The sequence below is a fragment of the Orycteropus afer genome, unplaced genomic scaffold (assembly GCF_000298275.1).
Source record: "Orycteropus afer afer isolate SDZICR_OR568_19922 unplaced genomic scaffold, OryAfe1.0 scaffold00288, whole genome shotgun sequence".
Taxonomy (NCBI): domain Eukaryota; kingdom Metazoa; phylum Chordata; class Mammalia; order Tubulidentata; family Orycteropodidae; genus Orycteropus; species Orycteropus afer.
Window position 1 is genome coordinate 3063436 of NW_006921875.1, and position 21416 is coordinate 3084851.

The window sequence follows — 21416 nt, forward strand, 5'->3', positions numbered from 1 at the left end:
AATGAACTCAGTGGCTGTTGGTTTGGTTTTGGTTTTGGTTTTTTTTGGGGGGGGGCAAAAATTCATATTCACTAAAGAAAATGTAGAAGTTACAGACCCATGAAAAGAACAAAATATAAATTGCTATAATGCAAACTCCCTCCAGATAAGCACAATTTACATTTCAGTATATATCTCTCCAATTTCTTGTCATATATATAAACCATGCATTTGCCAATTCAACATTTTTCACATGTGCAAGTCAGTGACACAAATTACATTAATCGTGTTGTGCAATCATCACCACTAATAAATATATTTTTAATGTATTTTTCTTTTGAACTTTAATTTTGTGCATGGAGAATATCATTGCAAGAGATTCCACAGCTGCAGATATTTTTTAACCCCATTGTGTTTTAGTGAAGGGACTGGGTGCAACTGTGGCCACTTGCCTCCCCACACACACCCCAGGCTTTGACGGGTGAGTCAAGACTCCAACCCCATCCCTGTCACCAGGTCTATAGAGTATGTGTTCCCAGGTCCAAACTGTGCTGAGCATGAATTTTTGAAGCCCAAGCTTTTTGTAGACTTGGAAGATCTGTGTCCTTCTTTGAAGTCACTGGTACCAGGCCTACTGAGACAGGAGGTATCTCCCCAGCTCTTCTGCCCTACCTCCCGGGGAGCCAGGTGTTTCCCAACAAAGGCCCCTTGGCTGCCAGCACATGCCAAGTCAGTCGGAAGCTCAGAGCTTCCAACTTCAACTTGACTTCAGCACTCACCAGCAAGTCACTTTCTGAACATCAGCCCAGAAATCCAGAGCGATGAATAACTCTCTCTTCCATGTACATGACTAATCAAGCTATGACTTCCGAGTTCTCTGCCATGGCAAGCATGCTGAGAATCTCACGTCTCTCCCGAACGGGTGTCTTGTTCCTTACGCTCTTGCTCCCAAACCCTAGTTCACTGGTTTCAACGCTTACTAATCCTGGCTTCCCTTTATGGTGTCATTTCTGTTCCTTTTTCGTGCCCACACCCTCAAACCACTTATTGACTTCCAGATTGCAGAGACCAGCATTGCCTATGAGAAAAACAAAGCAAAGGAGGCCATCGAGAAGGAAAAGAAAAAGGTGCAAGATCTAGAGAACCACTTAACCAAGCAGAAGGAGGTATGAGTCTCAAAGAGGGGAAATGTGGAAGAGCCCAATGGGGTTGAGAGCAGGGCTCTGGAATCAGGCAGCCTGGGTTTTCATCCTGTCTCTGCCACTCTGTGGCTGTAGGCTATTAGGCAAGTTTCTTACCATCTCTGAATCTTGGATAGTACTAATAGATCGACCTCATTGAGTTGTTGAGACTTGACTGCAGGTATACACATATAAACTTGTAAAACAAGTACCTGGCCCCTAGTCGGCACTGTGTATCATCCATCCCAGCTTCTATTGGTATTGAGAGCTTATAGCCAGGAAGTGGAGGGGCAGGACTCGAACCCAAGATGAACTGACTGCAGAGCACTCACTCTTCAGGTCTCCCTCGTAGTAGTCTTCAGCTGTATGTGGGCTCAGATGCCTGCAGGGGAAGAGGACATGTCAGGGTATGAACTCCTGACTTCTGAGCACCGGGTGTCAGTTTCCCCACCAGACCTTGCTATCATCATTATCATCCCCTTCATGATCAAAATACAGTTACTATTACTGGGAGGAGTAAATCCAGTAGGACAGAGGCTGTTGCACACAATCCTAGGTATCTCACAAGCAATAAAACATAATTCACTCTTCCTGGGCCCCAACAGTGCAAGGTACACCACACACACACATACACCAATGTCTCAAAGCCAAAGTGGGGGGCAAACACACAGTCTGACAATAATGGGTTGAATTTCAACACAAGAAAATATGATTTGAAAGGCTTTTCAAGACCAGATGAGTCTAAAACAGTCATTTGTTCTATCCACATCAATTTGAAATGTTTAATTGAGAAAAAGTTTCCCAAATATTGTCATGTGTTAGAATCACCAGGGAAGTTATTTTAAATGCCTGCCTCCTGGGTCTCACCCCCCGAGATGATTCAGATTCACTGAGTGCAGGGTGAACTCGGGAATCTGCATTTTTTAACAAATGCTCCAAGTGACTCTGTCTTAGTCTGGAAGCTCCACTGAAACCTGCTCACCATGGGCAACCCTGCTGGTATTTGAAACACTGTTGGCGTAACTTCCAGCATCATAGCAACATGCAAGCCACCACAATATGAGAAACTGACGGACAAAGATAGACTAGGAAGAGATCTCCTTCCAAAAATGAGCCAATGAAAACCCTATGGACATACATATGGACATATGTATGGAACATACAGTGCTGGAAGATGAGCCCCTTGGGGAGAAGGCACTCAAAACACACAGTGACCACAACAGCAGACTCAAGTGTAGCAACGATTGTGAAAATGGCACAGGACTAGGCAACAATTCATTTTGTCGTACATGGGGTCACCGTGAGTCCCAGCCAACTTGATGGTAGCTAACAACAACAGTCTGAGTAATACTAGCACGCTCAAAAACTGCTACTCAGGGAAGAAGAGAGTCAGAAACGGCCACTGGATTATGCACCAGCTCCGGGCCTTGACAAACTGGAGTGTGTCCAGAGAAGGCAGACCAGAATTTCAGTGATGTGATGCAAGCCCTGTCAGTTCAGGGCTGACATAGTTAGGGAGGATCCTATATACAAGGCACAACACTGCAGGCTGTAAGAGAGGCCAACAGGAGCAATCTCATCATATACAGCCCATTTTCCCAAATGATTTAGCATGGATCTTCCAGGAAATGCATCCCTTAGGATTAGGAGAAACTAAAATTTCCAAAGTAGATTAATTGGGACATAAAATAGATTAAAAAAAAGTATATCATGAAATCAATGAATCACAAGTTTTACTCTAGTAGTTATAGTGAGAGGGAAACTCTGGTTGATTATGCAACTCACTAGATAAAAATGGACCAATATCTCATGGAATTTGCACTATTCTTGGTACTAGACCCAGATATAATCTTTCTCAAGGATATTATATAGAGGACTATATAGAGGACTTGATAATGCAGTGAAGGGAACTCTGGTGGTATAGTGGTTAAAGCATTCAGCTGCTAACCAAAAGGTCAGTGATTCAAATCTGCCAGCCTTTCCATGGGAGAAAGATGAGGCCATCTGCTTCCTTAAAGATTTACAGCCTTGGAAACCCTATGGGGCAATTCTACACTGTCCTAAAGGGTCACTATGAGTTGAAATTAACTTGATGACAGTGGGTTTGTTTTTTTCTTTTTGTTTTTTATTTGGGGGGCGGAGTTGGGGGGGGGTGGAGTGGTAATGCAATGAACAACGCCCTCAACAGCATTGAGGAGCAGCAGTGATATCAGAGAGCAACAGAGGTATCAGAGCACAGAGTCTTATAGCAGGCCTTAAGATAGACTAGTGGCATCACGCCAGACAAGGAGGAGCAGGACACCATCCCAGGAACTCACTGTGTACCAGGAAGGACCAGAGGGATGCAAGCTCAAAGAGCAGCTCAGATGTGAGTTGCTTATTTGCATATTATTTTTCTTATATATACAGAAGGACAATATTGACATTGATTTTATCTACACAGGCAAAAGTCCAATCTAAACAAGAGAAAGAGGAGCGAGGGAGCATAGAAAAAGAGTTTCAGGCTGATGGGAACAGTGAACTTTGGTCTCCTGTCCTTAAGTAAGCAGCTGAGTAGCCAGCAAGGCGTTAAGATGCCAGGCAACAAGCTCTGTCCTTGGGCAGCTGCACAGCCCATCAGAGAGACAATGTCAGTTTGCTGGGGTTTCTCTGGGAATGTTGGGACATCTCACTGTGAAGTGTATGTGACATGTTGCTCTGTGGGATGCCTGCCAGTGTTGCTAATGAGCATCTCCTTAGGCCAGCTCTGCACATGATCTCATTAGGATTTCTCCACACTAATAACAATGTTAAGACCAAAAAAAGAATCAGATGGAGTTCAAGGGAGGTACAAAGAAGTTTAAGGATTCCCAGGAAGAGCAGGATGAAAATATTTTTATTGTACTTTTTCGTAAATCATCAGTTTTATTTTACTATTATTATAGAAACAGGTGTACTGTTTTTCGTGGAGAATTTGAAAAGCACAGAAGATCCCTCAAAAGAAAATAAAAACTACCCATATGATTCCACCTAGCAGAGTGACCACAATTGACATTTTGATGTGATTCCTTCCAGGACCACTTTAGGTTAATCATTATTATGTTGTTGTTGTTGTTGTTGTTGTTGTTGTTATGTGCCGTCCAGTCGAACCGACTCATGGTGACCCTTCCTTGGGTTTCGGAGGCAGTATCACTACGGAAGTAGATTGCCCCATCCTCCTTCTGAGGAGTGGCTGGTGGGTTTGAACTGCCAGCTTTCTGGTTAGCAGTCAAGTGCCTTAGCCACTATGCTACCAGAGCTCCCAATCATTATTATAAATATCAGTAACTATTGATTTGTTGCAAAGGTAGTGATTTATGCTTTTATAGTGGACACAGGACTTGGGAACATGAGTTCTAAACTCAATGTATTATAAAAAGTCCCTATGTCACAGTATTTATAAGTGTCCAATTCATTGAATATTCTTCCATGACCTGCCATATAAGGATGACCTGGGTTTTCCCCCATTTATTTAAATGTATTATTGGCATGAGGGCACTGTCAGACTCTGTTGCTGGCAGTGCAAACTGGTATGACCTTTATGAAGGGTCATTTGGGAACGTGTATCATGACTCTAACGTGGACCAGTGGTGGCTCAGGGGTAGACTTCTCACTCTCCACATAGGAGACTGAGTTCAGTTTCTGGCCGATGTACCTCCTACACAGTCACCACCCATCTGTTAGTGGAGGCCTGTGTGTTCTTATCATGCTGTTGGAGGGACCCCCATTTATTTTATACCTCCTCTGTGACTGGGCACTGGGGCTTTTCTAACTTTTCCCTAGTAGAGACAGTGCTTAGCTACACAACTCTGTGCATCAGTCTTGGTGCCAGGTTTGGGTACGTCCTCAGGATAAATCCCTAGGGGTGGGATTGCTGAGTCATGGGATGCCCCTGATATATGTTCAAGAATTATGATTGTTGTTGGTCGTTAGCTGCTGTTGAGTTGGACCCAAACTCATGGTGACCTCATGCACAATGGAATGAAACACTGCCCTGTCCCAGCCACACCCATGATGGGCTGCACGCAAACCACTGTGATTCATAGAGTTTTCATTAGCTGATAATCAAAAGCAGCTTGTCAAGACTCTTCCTAGTCCATCTTAGTCTGGAAGCTCCAGTGAACCCTATTCAGCATGATAGGAACACACAGGCCTCCACCAACAGATGGGTGGTGGCTGTGTACAAGGTACATCGGCCAGAAACCGAACTCAGTCTCCTACGTGGAGAGTGAGAAGTCTACCCCTGAGCCACCACTGGTCCGCGTTAGAGTCATGATACACGTTCCCAAATGACCCTTCATAAAGGTCATACCAGTTTGCACTGCCAGCAACAGAGTCTGACAGTGCCCTCGTGCCAATAATACATTTAAAATTGGATTAAATAGGGTTTTTAAATCCCTCTGCCCAGTGTCTGCATGAAGCCTGGACACCATTATTTTAGAAGGGACTCAAGGAGGAGATTGGACTTTTGACACTCAAGAATTGACTTCTAATTCTTCATTGGAAGAATGAGTTCCAGGAGAAAGAGCAAGCTGTGCAAAGATAAGGCCGCTGGAATCCATCAGGCTGGAGAGGGAGGTGATTCCAGTGTGGAAGCTACAGAGGAAGGTGCAGGAGGAGTGTCCAGAAGGCAAATTCTGTGATGAAGAGTTGAGCAACTGGGCACATTCATCCTGGAAAATAGATTTAGTGAGAGACATGACAGCCCTTCTCAAATATTTAAAGGACTGTCTCATAAAAAAAGAAATAAAACTTACTCAGTGAGGTGACAGAACTGAGTTCAGAGGCCAGAAATCACAAGAAGACAGGTTTCAGCTGAGTATAAAGAAGTGCTCTATAATCATCGGAACCTTCCAGAAAAAGCTTGGACTTTGCACTTAAGTAGGATCGTCAGTATAGAAACAGCATTTCACCTCCACTCAGAGAGGGAGGGTGTGGGGTAGATGTTTATCCCTGTGTTCTTGCTAATTCAGTGTTTGTTGTCTGTTTAGGAAATAGAATTAAAAGCACAAAAAGAGAACATTTTAAATAATAAGTTAAATGATGCCCTGGCCATGGTAGAAGAGACACAGAAAGCCAAGGTGGCTGAAAGTCTGAAAGTAGACAGCCTCACAATCAAAGTAAATGAGACATTAGCTGAACTGGAAACTACCAAGACCAAGATGGTAAGTGGTGCCTTCCTGGGACTGGAAAAGTGTCCTCTTGTTGCAAGATGACGATAGCGTGAGAATGCTTAACTCAGACCAAGGTTTCTCAACCTGACCTTCTGGCCAGATAAGTCTTTGTTGTAGGGGAATCTCCTGTACACTGTAGGATGTTTAACAGCATCTGAGGCCTCTATCCACTAAATACTGGTAGCACTCTCAGCCCCTAGTTGTGACAACCAAAAATGTCTCCAGACACTGCCAAATGTCCCTTGGGGAGCAAAATCGCTTATTGAGAAACATTGGTTGGTGTGAAAGACAGAGGTGCCCTCTCTCCAGGGTATTCTAAGGTGTTGTAATGCAGGGTCCTCACAAGATGGAGGAGAAGGACAAAGGAGCCCTGAAATTTAGTGATCAGTGGGTATAGATGAGGTCGATGAGTGGGAAGCCCAGAGTTCCCAAACCCAGGTCTGAAGACTTTAAGATAATATTTTAAAACTTTAGTTCAGGGAGAGGGAAGAAGGAGGAAAAAAGAACTTTAGCTTGGCATTCAAAGTCCTCCACAACCAGGGCCTGATGCTGCATTCATCCTGTCATCCATGCATTCAACTTGCAGGTTTGTGGGTAAGGAAGTAAGAGGAATTAAGATACCAGAAAGGCACTAAGGAAATCTGAGAGGGAGTGGAGTTGGAAAGACCAGCTTGGGGCATAGCATGTGGTGGTCATTGCTGCAGTCCAGAAACATCAGGTCTTGGACTCCTGGAGAGAGCAGAGGAGTACAGAGGAAGGAACCTCTGTAGAGATATAGGCATACCTCCTTACACTGCACTCTGCTTTATTGCACTTTGTAGATACTGTGTTTTTTTACAAATTGAAGGTTTGTGCCAAGTCTGCATGGAGTGAATTGGTGCCATTTCTCCAACAGTGTGTGCTCACTTCATGTCTCTGTGTCATATTTTGGTAATTCCCACAATATTGCAAACTTTTTTATAATAAACTTTTTGCACACTTAATAGACTACAGTATAGTGAAACTTAACTTTTATATGCACTAAAACCAAAAAACTCACTGCCATCAAGTCAATTCTGACTCATAATGACCCCCATTGGGTTTCCAAGGTGGTAAATCTTTATGGAAGTAGATTTCCCCATCTTCCTTCCACAGAGCAGCTGGTGAGTTTGAACCACTAACTTTCTGGTTAGCAGTCAAATGCCTTAGGCACTGCACCACCAGAGCTCCTTTTTATGTGCACTGGGAAACCAAAAAATTTGTGTGACTCATGTTATTGTGATATTCACTTTATTGCAGTGGTCTGGAGCCCAACCTGCAATATCTCCAAGGTATGCCTATAATTGCAAGAGAAATGGCAAGACTTAATCACTGACTCACAGGACCTGAGTACCAAGGAAAGGGCAGTGCCAAAGGAGGCTGACAGGCTTCACCAGGGAGATGAGGACATCTGGATGGAAATATGGGTGGAATTATAGGTGGGAATGTGGAGGTCAGGGCATGGGTTATTTTTTGGAGAAGATGAGTTCAAACCAAGGTGTCTAAAGTTCCCAAACTTTTGGAGGTACAATAGGTTTGAAAAAGAAAGCAAGAGAAGAGTTCTAAATTTGGGTGACAGCTCTGTAGGCATGATTGATGAAACCATGGGCAAGAGTGAGCTCTTAGGCAAAGGATTTACCCATCAGGAGAAGATCAGAGACTGAGGCCCAACACATCAAGGGGGAGTGGAGACAGGAGTATGGCATCAAGGAAGCCAGAAAGGGCATTGCCAGAGCAGCAGGTGGGTAGCCAGCATGAGATACTGAGACAGAAACACCAAGAAGAGCCTGGGGAAGGAGAGGGTGGTCATGGCACAGAATCTGAGATTTCACCATTTGGGACTGTTTGGTGATATCTGTTTTTAAGAAATACGAATTCATTTGTTTTTTTCTTATTAAATTGTTCATTAATTAATTCAACAATTGTTCATTGCGCATGTAGACCAAGACACTGAGGCACTACTCTAGGTGCTGTGGGTGTGATGGTAAATGAGAAAGATAAGTCTCTACTCTTATGGAGCTTATGTTCTCGTGGGAGTGGGAAATAAAGAAACCAGATAATTTCAGATGGTGGTAAGCACCTCAGAGGAAACAAAATAAGATAATGGAATAGAAGATGTCTCAGGCTTCTCCTTCAGAATGCCATAGGGAGGGCCTCTCTGAGGAAGTGACATCAGATCTGAGACCTGGAGAATGAGAAGGAGTGAAGATCTAGGGGAAAGTATGCCAGGCAGTGGGAATAGCATGTGCAAAGGCCCTGCGGTGGGAGAGACCAGAACTTGTTTTTGTTAGTTGCCCTCAAATTAGCTCCAACTCCTGGCAACCTTGTGAATAACAGAACAAAATGTTACCTGATTCAACACTGTCGTCGATATCTTTGGTACGTCTGAGTACAGAGTTGCAGCTATTGTGTCAGTCCATCTCATGGCGAGTGTTCTTCATTTTCACCGACCCTCTCCTTAACCAAATACAATCTTTCCTAATGACGTGTTCAAAGTAAACGAATCAAAGTTTCACCATCCTCTCTTCTAAGGAGCATCTGGCTTTATTCCTTCTAAATGAAAATTCTATAATTGTGTTATTGTTATTGTCATCCATCTAGCTCCCGAGATCACATTAATCCCTTTTCCTGTTTTCTCAGATCATGATGGAGGAGCGAATATTGCTGCAACAGCAGACAATAACAGCTCAGCAGGATGAGCGGGAGTCACAGAAACATGGATTTGAGAAGGAAATCGCGGAATACAAGGAGCAAATCAAACAGCACTCCCAGACAATCGTGAGTCTCGAGGAAAGACTCCAAAAAGTGACTCAACACCATAAAAAAATAGAAAATGAGATCGCAGCTTTGAAGGACAGTGACCCAGGTAGGCCCCAAGAGACTCAGGAGATCTTAGTGAGGTTCTCCTTGTCTAATAGGGGATGGATAAGATAAAGGCCCTACCTCGTTTAAAAGGAGGCCCCTTTACCTTCTTGTTATACAACAGTGTTAGATGCCCTCTCAGGCCCAGTTTAAACAGAAGTAATAACTCGAGCTGTGCTTTGTGCCAACCCAGTGAGCCAGCAAGATGTGTAGGCTGCCAGGGCTTTTAAGGGCACAAAGAGCAGAATGGAATGGAGTCATCTTTTCCGCATGAAAACTCCCCATGCTGGGGGCTTTCAAAGGCCCCTCTGTGCCATCAGCAATTTGTAACTTTGACTAATGCACCTTCATAACCAGCCATGATTTGTATCTCAAAAATTATACACAAAGGAGCTGAAAAAAGAGCTCAGGGTTGCAAGCACTTATTCACCCTAAATGGCCAAGACGATGCATTTTATTGAAAAGATACGAGCTCTTGGGAAAGAGTTCTGGATGCAAAAGCCCTAGGGTCGTCAGCACTATTGACAGTTTTGTCCTGATAATTCTTTGTTACAGGGCCACCCTGTGCACTATCGGATGTTTAGCAGTATCCTTGGCCTCTGTCTACTAGATACCAATACCACCTGCTAGTTGGGACAATCAAAATGTCTCTAGACATTGTCAAATGTCCCCTGGGGGCAAGTTCACCCCTAGTTGAGACCCATAACCCTAGTCTTGAGCCCAGTTGGTGAGCTGTTAGGACTTAACTCATGCATTCATTAATTCAGTCATTCACTCATTGCACACTTTTAACTGAGCATCTAGTATGTTCCAAGCTCATGCTAGCCACTGAGGTTTCTGTGATGGACAAGCCAGGCATGGTTCCTACAGTTAACTAAATTATTGCCCTGACAGGTGATCTGTGTGATAACAGGATGGACAGGGCACCATGACAAAGGCACTCTCAGTTTTTTAACTCAGGGTCAGAAGGAGAACACTTAAGCTGGGACCTGAAGGGCAGCTTTGTCACCCAGTGCTTAGATCAGTGTTTGCCATAAAGCAAGAGAATTCTATGTTTGTTGAATGAATAAATGAGTGAACATGTGACTGAGTAGTGAGGATAGAAACCAGAAGATAGTGGAATCATGAGTGAGCAGGAGGTGGGGACAGGAAAGAACTGAGCATAGAGTGTTCTTTCAAGACTCCTGTCTGGATGGAAAAGTGAAAGAAGGGCAAACATTGTTACCCCGTGGTTAAGGCGAGGGACATGGGCCAGGGGGACCTGCGTCTGAACCGTGGCTCCACCTCTCACCAGTTTAGTTGGGTGGTCCCCAGAAGGTGCCTCACTCCTGCGCCCATTTCCCCACCTGTAAATAGAGTTAATGCTGGAAATTTTGCATAACCCTCATACTCGGGGAAAGCCACCAACCTATGGCACAGAATGTGTGTTGGATCTCATGGTGGAGTGGGCTGCAGGGTGCAGGGTAGGTTTATAAGTTGCAAGACACTCAAGCATGCTTATAATCAAAGGGAAGAACAGCATCAGCTGTGTGAGGACCATATTAACACTTGGATACCTCTTTGGCATAGGTCAAAGGGAAGAAATTCAGCCAGACCCTCCCGCGGCACCTCCATTGAAGAGCAATCCCAAAGAGGACGTGTGCAACCACTTGATGTGAGTACACTGAAGGGTGTGTAAGCATTGGAACATCCTCACCACTTTGCCAAATAAGCAAAAACATACAAACCAAAATCCTTACTGTGGGCCATATCTTCAGAACATGAAAGAAGGGGTTGAGTTTGGGGTCTTCTCACTGTTGCTTAAATTTCTCGATTCCTTTAGCAAGTCAGGAAGGATCTGGGTAGATCTACATTCAAATCCCAACTCCAACACTTTCTGGTTGTGTGGCCTTAGGCAAGTCACAATCACCTCTCTGAGCCTTAGATTCCTCATTTGCAAAATGGGAGTGTTCAGACATATATGCCTGGCACACAGAAGACACTGGGTAAACGTTAGCTATTACTATTATTGCTATTATTCCTAAGTACCTGCAACAGGCAAGCCCCTTCCTAGGCATTGTAAACAGGAGGTGGGTTCAAACACTGGAGCATGAGGTCCTGGAAAGGAGACTCGAGCATCAGGTAAGGGGTTGGACTAAATGACCTTTAAGGCCCCTCCCAATCCTGAGAGTTGATAAATCTATAACTTGAGCCTCAAGGAATTGATGATTTTTATAGAGACAAAACCTATGGTTGGGAAAGATCCAGAAAACCATTGCAAAGCAGCATATGAACAAGAAGACACTGATGCAACACAAAGAAGTACTCAGAAAGTTTCTTGAAGAAGAAAAACCACCAGCCTGATCCTTGCATTAAACTCCAGTTACCACAGGTGTTTTACCCCCAAAAGGCAAAGATATCAGCCTCCATTTCATTCCATATTTTGAAAAATTTCCAACTGACTTGTTCTCCTGGTAGAAGAGCTCTCTAAAGACATAGCATCTGTGACTTGGAGAAGAGTTAGCACCCACATTGATCTCTGGTCTCTTGCCTTGTATAAACATTTGAGTTCTAAAATTTCATCCTCAAGTTGTAAGAATTATAGCCAAAAAGATTAGATAGATAGATAGATGAACATAGATACACACACACACACACACACACATATTATTTCCATTTAGGTTACACCAATATTTTCTTTTGAGATAGAACCCACCAATATTTTGCTTTATTTCCTAATTAATACACACTTGGCCCTCAAATGCTGGATTTTAAAAGCCTATGGACTCAAATGGAGTGACATTAACATATGCCAAAAGCCTTCACCCTCTTCTGCATAAGCAATATCCAGTTCTTCCTCCCTCAACACAAACACACACAAAAAATGTCTTTCCAGGGCCAAGATTTCTCAGACTTGCTCAGAACTGAATCCCCATGTTCTTCCAATTTAACTTCCATGCAGATGCCTCCCTCTGCCATTACTGTGGGACCCCCTTCCCATGGACCACTCCTCCACTGGACACAGCCATCCTCCCTGTCCCCTACCCTGAGCTTCACAGGGCCAACGGTGTCCTGCTTTCTGAGGCATGATGGGTGGTGGAAGAAGAAGCCCCTGTGTTGCACTTGGTTATCTAGGCTGCAAAGCCCACACTTCCACCAAGACTTCATGAGCACTGTTCTTTTGCCTTCTGGTTCCCCCTCTCTCATTCGGGAATTCTAACAAGACAGTGAGAGAACAGAGTCCCTGAGTAGTGCAAACAGTTAACACACTCAGGTGCTACCTGAAAGGTTGAAGGTTCAAGTCCACCATGGCATTGGAGTCAATGCAATGGTAACTGCCTTTGGCTGGTAAAAGAATGGAAGACATGCTGTCCTCTTCTCTCTTCTTCCTCATCCTCAAAAGATTTCTGAACAATGAAAAAATAGTCTTCCTCCTCTTTCAGCCAAAAAGCAAAAAAGCCCACAAGCATATCCATTCATGTCTGTGATGCCTGAGCAGTTAGGGGTATCACCCTCATACAAGTCATATGTCAACCTTGGACTGAACTCACTCAGAATCTTTTGTTCCATCTTGATGTATTTTTTAAATGATCAGTTGCTGTTGAGTCAATTCCTACTCATGGTCACCCGTGTGTCTGTCAGAGCAGAACTGTGCTTCACAGGGTTTTCAGTGGCTGATTTTAAGTACGTCTCCAAGCCTTTCTCCCAAGCCACCTCTGGTTGGACATGAACCTCCAACCTTTCTATCAGTAGCTGAGTGCATTAGCTGAAGGTACACCAACATGAATTTGCTTTGGGAATTTTTAAAGACTGTTCTCATCCCCTTTGCTGAGACTGGTTCACATGAGCCATCGCTGAGGTTCTGTTGGATTTATATTTGGCCCCATCTACACACTCAGAAAAATCATGAAGATGAAGTTAAACTGACTTTGCCTGTTTTTGTGCATTTCAGAGAAGATTTATTGACTGCTCAGAAGGAAATCCTGTCCCAGCAAGAAGTCATTATGAGGTTGAGGAAAGACCTTACTGAAGCCCATGGCCGAATGTCAGATTTGAGAGGTTGGTGCCATTTTTGTGTCTCTTCACATCCTGACCCACTTCTTCAGGAGAGGAAAGAAAGGAAGCTTCAGAGTTGGAAACACTGGCACTCAAAATCCTGGTCGACCTGCTTTCTAGTGTAGTGACAGCACTTGTCATTCAGGGTCAGCAACTCACCAAGGCCAAGGGGTCATCAAGGCAGTTCCCAGAGAACTGGAGATGAAGCTTTGCTTTGTAGGGAGAACCTCTTTTACTCCCAAGGACTTGCCTCTGGAAGCAAAGGTGTGGAGGGCACCCCAGGCCACCTGGGCAGACCAGCCTACACAAGCCTAGCATCACTAGCTTTGGGACCAAGGGCAAGGTGGCCCTCCAGACTTCCCCTTCCTCTGATGTAAAATGAAGACAACACCACCTACTTCTTAGAGTTGGTGTGACCATCAGGGCCACCTAGAGTCAAGGTAAAATAACTCTGAGTTCTCTCTTCTAGATGGACATACAGAACTCTGGCTGAATGTTCCCACGTTGGTCTTCTCTTTTATTTCTGCCTCCCTTCTTGCTTCTTATTGCCATCTTCTCTCTCCTATGCCTAGATTCCATCAAACCCAAATGTATAGGCAGGCATCGAGAGATATAACTAGGTTTAGGAAGGTGGGGGAAGGGTGAAGAAGGCTCTTTTGTCTTGTCCCCATCTCAAAGCCTGTGCATCCTAAAACCTGAAGGGATATTTTCTCCATATGGATATTCCTATCAATACCTTCAAGGAATTTATGGCTGAATTTTTCAAAGAATGATTTTCCCATACTAAGTGTATGAAAATATATAGCACAGAGGCTACACTTTCTGTTTCTAGAGTCAGGAGACACTGGACCCAATGTAGGATCTGCTATTTGTTATTTGCATGAACTTAGGCAAGTCACGTTACCTCTTTGAGCCTCAGTTTCTATATCTGTAAAGTGGGGTGTTAATAGTAACTACCCTGGAGAGATGATTCCAGGTAATGCAGTCTTTCTTTGGGTTTCCCCAGAAGAAGCCCCTAAGAGTAAAATTTCAGTGCAGGCAGTTTATTGGAGAGGTGAGTCCAGGAAACACAGGAGTGAAGAAGTGAGACAGGAAAGGGAAGAAAGTGAATAAAAGGCTTGTTGTCAGTCAGGTTGCCCCAGTGGGCCACTGGGGTTTAATTCTGCTGGGGAATGCTGAGGAACAGTGTAGAACATGTACCTGGGAGGCGAGGGACCTGGGGATGTGTTTATTAATTTCCATCAGCCATTGGTTGGAGGTTGTTGCATCTGGCAGGCACATGTGCAGAGCAGGCTCCAGAGGCCTGAGGATGCCCCCAAAATACCAAAGGGACACAGGCCAGGCTTGAAAGCATCTGCTACAGCGTGTAAGGCAGGAGTGCACAGCGCCTCCCAGAGTCACTACTCATGAAAATGCAATTATCGTGAGTTATGTTGCTGTTGTTAGCAAAGGCACAAGCAGACCTCCTGGCTGTTACTGGATCCCCTGAGAATGCCCAGAGGGCAGACCTGCCTCCTGGTTCTTATAGGCCTGGTAGATCTGGAGAGCAGGAGACCCCCTCACAAGCTTTCATGTCACTCCCAGGGGAGCTCAGTGAGAAGCAGAAGATGGAACTGGAGCGGAACGTGATGCTGGTCCAGCAACAGAGCAGCGAGCTGAGTGTGCTCAAGGAGAAGATGGTGCAGATGACCGCCCTGATGGAGAAGAAGGACAGGGAGCTGGAGATCCTTAAGGAGGCACTAAGGTGTGTGAAGGTCCTCATGGCTTGGCAGCCCAGGCACACCCAAATGCCTAGGGAAACTCACGCAGAGAGGGGCTTAGTCAATGCTGGGTGGGCAGGTGAATGAATGAATGAATGAATATGTTGTGTTTCATTGCTTCACAGCTTCATCAATCAAAAAGGGCTTTGCTTAGTTCTGTGTTTCTCAAACACTCCTTTCCAATATTCCAGATCACACATCTCAGTTTAAATGGTACTTCCTCTGGGCAGCCCTCCCTCACCAAATGTGGCCAAGGGCTCCTGCTCCACCTGAGGTGCCTCAGTCCCTGCACTGTGTCTAACCCAACACTCATCACATGGCATTGTTATTATTGCCTGTTCAATCATCTGCTCCCCCCGTGAGAACTGGGTCCATACTGACCTCATGAATTACTGACTCACCAGCACTGGCACAGGGCCTGGCACATAAAGGGAACTTAATAAATATTTATTGAAAATGAACTCTTTACTGATTGAAATGAACAAACTAGGAATGTCAGAGATCAGCTTAAAATAAGTATAAAATGCCATTGTTGGCCCGTGTCTAAGAAATATATATGACTTTGCATTTTGCCCATAGCTTTTCCATATTGTAACGTAAGAGTAATATTTGAGTACACTTGATGTTTCTTGTATATCCTGTAGCTTTGTGGCTCTTGTGGCCAGGGCCAAGGCAGATTCACAGAACAGTTAAAGGAATAGTCTGCAAATCCAGACTGCCTGTGTTCAAAGCCGGACTCCTCCATGTCCAAGCTCTGTGACCCTGGGCATATTGTAGTGTATCTCTTTCTCTGTCTGTAAAATGGGTCAAGGAGAGTCCCCAGCTGATGGGATTATTATGAGAAATAGAGGATTTAACATAAAGTGTTAGAATTAGTGGATGCACATCAAATGCCTTAGTATATGCTCTGACAGGTGCCCTGCAACCCCAGGAGAGGAAGCGAGGGTTGGTGCCTGCAGGTCTGGCCACTATTCTCTGTTGTAGTTGTTGTAGGTGCTGCTGAGTTTATTTATTTATTTATGACTTATAGTGACCCCATGTGACAGAGCAAAGTTTTCCTATAGGGTTTTGTGGGCTGTGATCTTTATGGAGGAGCTCTGCTGGCATAATCCATAAAGCATTTAACTGCTAACCAGAAAGCAGGCAGTTCAAACCCACCAGCTACTCCTTGGCAGGATGATTGGGCAATCTACTTCCATAGTGATACTGCCTCAGAAACCCAAGGAGGGGTCGCTGTGAGTCGGATCCGACTCGATGGTAGTGAGTAATCTTTATGGGAGTAGATTGCCAAGTCCTTCTTCCAAAGAGCCCCTGCATGGGTTTCAACCACCAACCTTTCAGTTAGCAGCAAGCACTTGCTTAACCATTGCACCGCCAGTGTGCCTTAATGTCCTCTAAGTCCTTGGAAACCAAACTCTCTAGAAATCTGGTGCAGGACACTGGAAAACACTAAGAATCACCTACAGAAATTACCTACAGAATTACCTACAGAAATGGAGCTCCCTCCCTGGTTTTGCCAGTGGAACAAAGGTAATTTGTGATTCCAGAACCTTGTGCTGTTGGTGTCCTGTTGCCCAGTGACTCCTCTTCTTTGCCCTAGGGCTTCCCAAGAGAAAAACAAAGTCCAGCTGAGCATGGAGAAGAGCCAGAAGCCCAGGAATACGGCCCAGATGTGCGACATCTCGGTGCAGATAGAACAAAGCCACACAGATACTGTCTTCAGCAGCCAGGAGGTGAGTGTTCACTCAGTTCTGGGCACCTGGAAGGACACATGAAGAAAGAGCCCCATGGTGGCTTTCTTTCCTAGTTTAGAAACAGTTTTATTTTCAATTCCAAAAGTATTGTTTGATTATATGAGATATAAAAAGTGAAAGTCCCACCTCTCCCCTTGCAGTCACCAGAGGTTACAGCCATGAATAGTTTCACATGTCCCATCAGACCTTCTCCATGCAGAGATCACCACGTGCACACACAACCACAAACGTACAATGGTTGAAGGATCAGGCTTAGAGTCAGCCTACCTGGGTTTGAACCCTGACTCTACCACTTAAAAACTCTGTGACCCTGGAGTAGTTACTGTGTGTCAGTTTCCTGTCTGAAAAGTGGGTGTAATGACAGTCCTCACTTCATGGGATTATTGAGAAATAAGTTTTATTTAGATGCACACACCCACAAAAAATATATATACACATATATTTATTTAATAGATCTCGGAAGGAAAATTGGGCAATCTACTTCTGTAGTGATACTGCCTCAGAACCCAAGGAGAGGTCACTATGAGTCGGGGCTGACTCAGCGGCACATAACAATAACAGCAACAAGAATTTAATAGATAAAGTTATACAAAAAATAATGGTATTAAACCATATATATTCTGCAAAAAAAAAAAAATTATCACTTAACACTATTTAATGGGCACCTTGTTAAGGCAATGTAGAAAGATCTACTTCATTATTTTAAATGGCTCCATAGAATTCCGTTGTGTCCTGTTCACCCAGTCAGCCCCCTGTTGATGGACATTTAGATTGTTTCTACTTTTGCATGATGCTGCTGTAGTTAATATCTTTGTGCATAGATAGAACATGTTCCTAAATGTGAAATGACTAGGTCCAGAGGACATCCTAAGTTGTGCTTGATACAGACAAACCACCTTCCCAAAGGGCTGTGCTGCTTCATGGTGATTTCTCTCTGTGCACCTGCCCAGAAACCTTTGTATACCTGGAAGTCCCTGTTGCACATCAAACAGGGAATGTGGCCCTTGAAGCTGGCATCCTTCCCCTGTGGCTGAGGCTGTGATACTCTTGATCATTAGTATTAGGCTAATTGTGGAGTGTGGTGGTTCAAGGGCCCAGTTTTCCTCGAGTCCAGGGATATCCTTTTCCCCTTGTTGGGTAAATATAAAAGCTTTATGAAATGCGAGAGCAGGGCATTTCAGTAATAGGCTTTGGATTTTCAGTTGGAAACAGAGCCAAATGTGTCAGCTTGCCTTCCTGCTTTCTCAAAGATGCCTTTCCCCTGCCAGACAGCAGAGAGCCAGGGCCTCAGAACAGCTTGAAAGAAAGGGCTCCATGGTCCAGTCAGCTGTCTTTGGCACCGATCACTGTCCAGGGCACTGTAACAGAAGTGTCTCCTTGTTGCCAGGGCAACCAGGAGAGTAGCAACAACAGGGAGTCCATAGACCAGAAGCTACATAGGGCAGGGAGCCTGGGTCACTCTTGTTGGAATCTGAAACTCTTAGCACAGGACCTGACCTGTATTCATTCACTCATTCAACAAGTATCGTATGTCTGTTGTGTATAGGCCCTGGAGTCCCAGGGTGGTGCGAATGGTTAAGCACTTAGCTACTAACCAAAATCCTCCCAGAGATGCCTTGGAAGAAAGGCCTGGCAATCTGCTTCTGAGAGGTAACACCCATGAAAACCTTATGGAGCACAGTTTTATTCTGAAACATGTGGGATTGCCATGAATCAGAATCAACTTGACAGCTATTGGCTTGGTTTTTTTTGCTGGGTACAGGGAAAGTCACACAGGATCCCTGCGTACACCAGTCTCCTTCAAACTCTGCACACATTGGTTGCAATGGATTGTTGAACTGGGAAGCTGTGATTCTTCATTTCTATGATGAGGCGGGATTAGTCAAGGAAGATGGGGGAGGGACGCTGCAAGATAAAAGGAAAAGAAAAAGGATTTGTTCCTTCTCAGAACGGTTTTCCATATTCAGGCCACTTCCTGCTTTCTAAGCCAGGGTGGGTCAGAGGGCTTAAGAGTTGTATGAGAAAGAATCTCCATCTTCTCTAAATAAATAAATCCCAGAGCTGTCATGAGTAAGGGTCATATTGAGCTCAGGCATACTCTTCAGCAAAGTTAAAGGCTGTCACCCTGCTATTGCTGTCCCAACTACCCAAAACTCAGGAGCTCCTGCCCACTTCCTCACACTTTGACAAACACACATACACAAGGCCCCCCCACACACATGCACGTGCACACACACACACACTTCAGATAACTTATTCCCAGAGCAAACAAACACCTCCAAAGAGATGAGGGAGGCCAGCATAGAATCTCCCCAGGAAGCCAACTTGACTGTGCAGTCTGAAAACAGGCTGGTGCCAGGGCCTAAAGTGAAGTGAGGTCCTACTAAGTGCAGCCAGAAGCAGAGCACTTCTTTCTCTTGGCTGCTTAATAAAAATATTTGTGAAATGAATGAATGAGTGAATAAATAAACAGTTTACCATCAAAAACCAAACTCACTGCCACTGAGTTGATTCCAACTCACAATGACCCCCACTGGGTTGCCAAAGCTGTAAAGCTTTACAGAAGCAGACCGTCCCATCTTTCTTCTATAGAGGATGCAACGGTGTGTGTGTGTGTGACAAAGAGAGAGAGAGACAATTTTTCTGGAGGAAGAATTCCTTCATACTTCTGAATCTCAATAAGGTGCATGACCCTTAAAAGATAAAGCAGCCGTTTCCTTGTCTGTGTTCTTCATAAACCCAAATCTAGCCCCATGCTGTCCAATATGGTAGCCAATACCCACATGTGGCTATTTAAATTTAAACTAATTAAATAAAACTAAAAATCTAATTCCTCATTTTCTCTAGTCACACTTCAAACTCATAGCAACCCCTCCTTGGTTTTCCAAGGTGGTATCTCAATGGAATTAGATTGCCAAATCTTCCTTCCAAGGAGTGGCTGGTGGGTTTGAACCACCAGCCTTCTGGTTAGCAGTCAAATGCCTTAGGCACTATGCCACCAGAGCTCCCACATGTAGCTAGTAGCTGCCATATTGGATGACACAGATAAGGAGCACTTCCATCACTGCAGAAAGTTCTATTGGACACGGCTATTCTAGGGGCTCCAAAACTCTCTGTGGCTTTCCTTTCTCTAGACGAACCAGGAGCCAGTCTATCAAATTTCCCTAGAAAATATTAGGTGACCACCCTTATTACTGGTTAGGAGAAAGTGCTGTGTGTTTCTATCCACAAATGCCCTTTCTGGAGTACAGTTTGATAGGATTCTTCAGAATGACAACTAAGGAAACCCAGGTTTAGAACTTCAGAAGAAAAATAAATGAAACATGGAGTGAAGACATAGCAGGAATCTTTTATTTACAGTGATGGTAAGTCAGCAGGAAAGTTGGAAATCTTCCCGAGTACAACATTATATTTGAGATGAAATTTAAGTTCTTTCTCTGCTGATCACTCTTATACTTTCAAAGGTTTCTGCTATATATAAATGTTCCTGCTTCTTCAAATATGAGAGCAATAACCTATTCCTTAATAAAGCTGGCATCTGGATCATTCCATCCACAGGAGCAATCCTTCAGTGACCTGGGAGCCAGATGTAAAGGGTCCCGACATGAAGAAGTCATTCAACGTCAGAAAAAGGCCTTAGCTGAACTTCGAGCACGGATTAAAGAACTTGAGAAGGCCTGCTCATCAAGTGAGTATCCTTGTTCTTATTCTCTTTCTGAGGAGCCCTGGTGATGCAGTGATTAAATGCTTGGCTGCTAACTAAAGGTTGGCAGTTCAAACCCACCAGCCACTCTGTGGAGGCTGCTACTGTGAAAGATTGCTTCCATCAAAGATTACAGCCTAAGAAACCCTACGGGGCAGTTCTATTCTGTCCTGTAGAGTTACTATGAGTTGAGTTTGGCTGGACAGCAGTGTGGGTTTTTTGTTTGTTTGTTTGTTTGTTTGATGATTTGAATTCATGCTCAGAACAGTGGGCACCAGACTCTGGAAGTTTACTTTGGGGACTGACAGGTTTGCCTGGACTCCCGTATTCTATCCCCATCATTTCGTAACAGAAGGGACAATATAACACACACAAAATCGGACAGGACCTGATCTCAGAGTCAAGTACAGTCCTTGATACTAAACAGGATTTTATGATGAGTTCACTACATTGTCCTTATTTTTCTTATTTTGCCTGGTGGAAACTTTATCACAGACCAACACTGTCAAAAAATGGCATTGGGGCACCTTTTAGAATACCCTGTTTAGAGGAGAGGAGTCTCTGATTGGCATAAAAGCTTCAGTGCCAGCTACTTACTGAGTTTGGAACCACCCAGAGACACCTTAGAAGAAAGGTCTGGTGATCTGTTCCCAAAAGGTCACAGCCATGAAGACTCTGTGGAGTGCATTTCTGCTGTGACAATGGGGTTACCATGCGTCAGAATGAACTTGAGAGCAACAGGTTTTGGTTTTGGTTTTTGTTCTGTTTTTGTTGTGTTGTTGTTGTTATGTGTCGTCAAGTCGGACCCAACTCATAGCGACCCCTCCTTGAGTTGCTGAGGCAGTATCACTATGGAAGTAGATTGCCCCATCTTCCTTCCGAGGAGTGGCTGGTGGGTTTGAACTGTCAGCCTTCTGGTTAGCAGTCAAGTG

At 44.3% G+C, this 21416-nt stretch overlaps 1 protein-coding gene across 1 annotated transcript in view; it reads left to right on the forward strand.

Moving 5' to 3' along the window:
• The window catches only part of FHAD1 (forkhead associated phosphopeptide binding domain 1), a 180895-nt gene that overhangs the window by 138659 nt on the left and 20820 nt on the right, over nucleotides 1-21416 (forward strand). Inside the window, exons 18-25 of the mRNA XM_042782301.1 lie at nucleotides 1038-1145; nucleotides 6170-6343; nucleotides 9011-9236; nucleotides 10802-10886; nucleotides 13164-13270; nucleotides 14852-15011; nucleotides 16628-16760; nucleotides 20340-20469. Of these exons, the coding sequence (XP_042638235.1) occupies nucleotides 1038-1145; nucleotides 6170-6343; nucleotides 9011-9236; nucleotides 10802-10886; nucleotides 13164-13270; nucleotides 14852-15011; nucleotides 16628-16760; nucleotides 20340-20469 (1123 nt within the window). The remainder of the gene's footprint in view (nucleotides 1-1037; nucleotides 1146-6169; nucleotides 6344-9010; nucleotides 9237-10801; nucleotides 10887-13163; nucleotides 13271-14851; nucleotides 15012-16627; nucleotides 16761-20339; nucleotides 20470-21416) is intronic.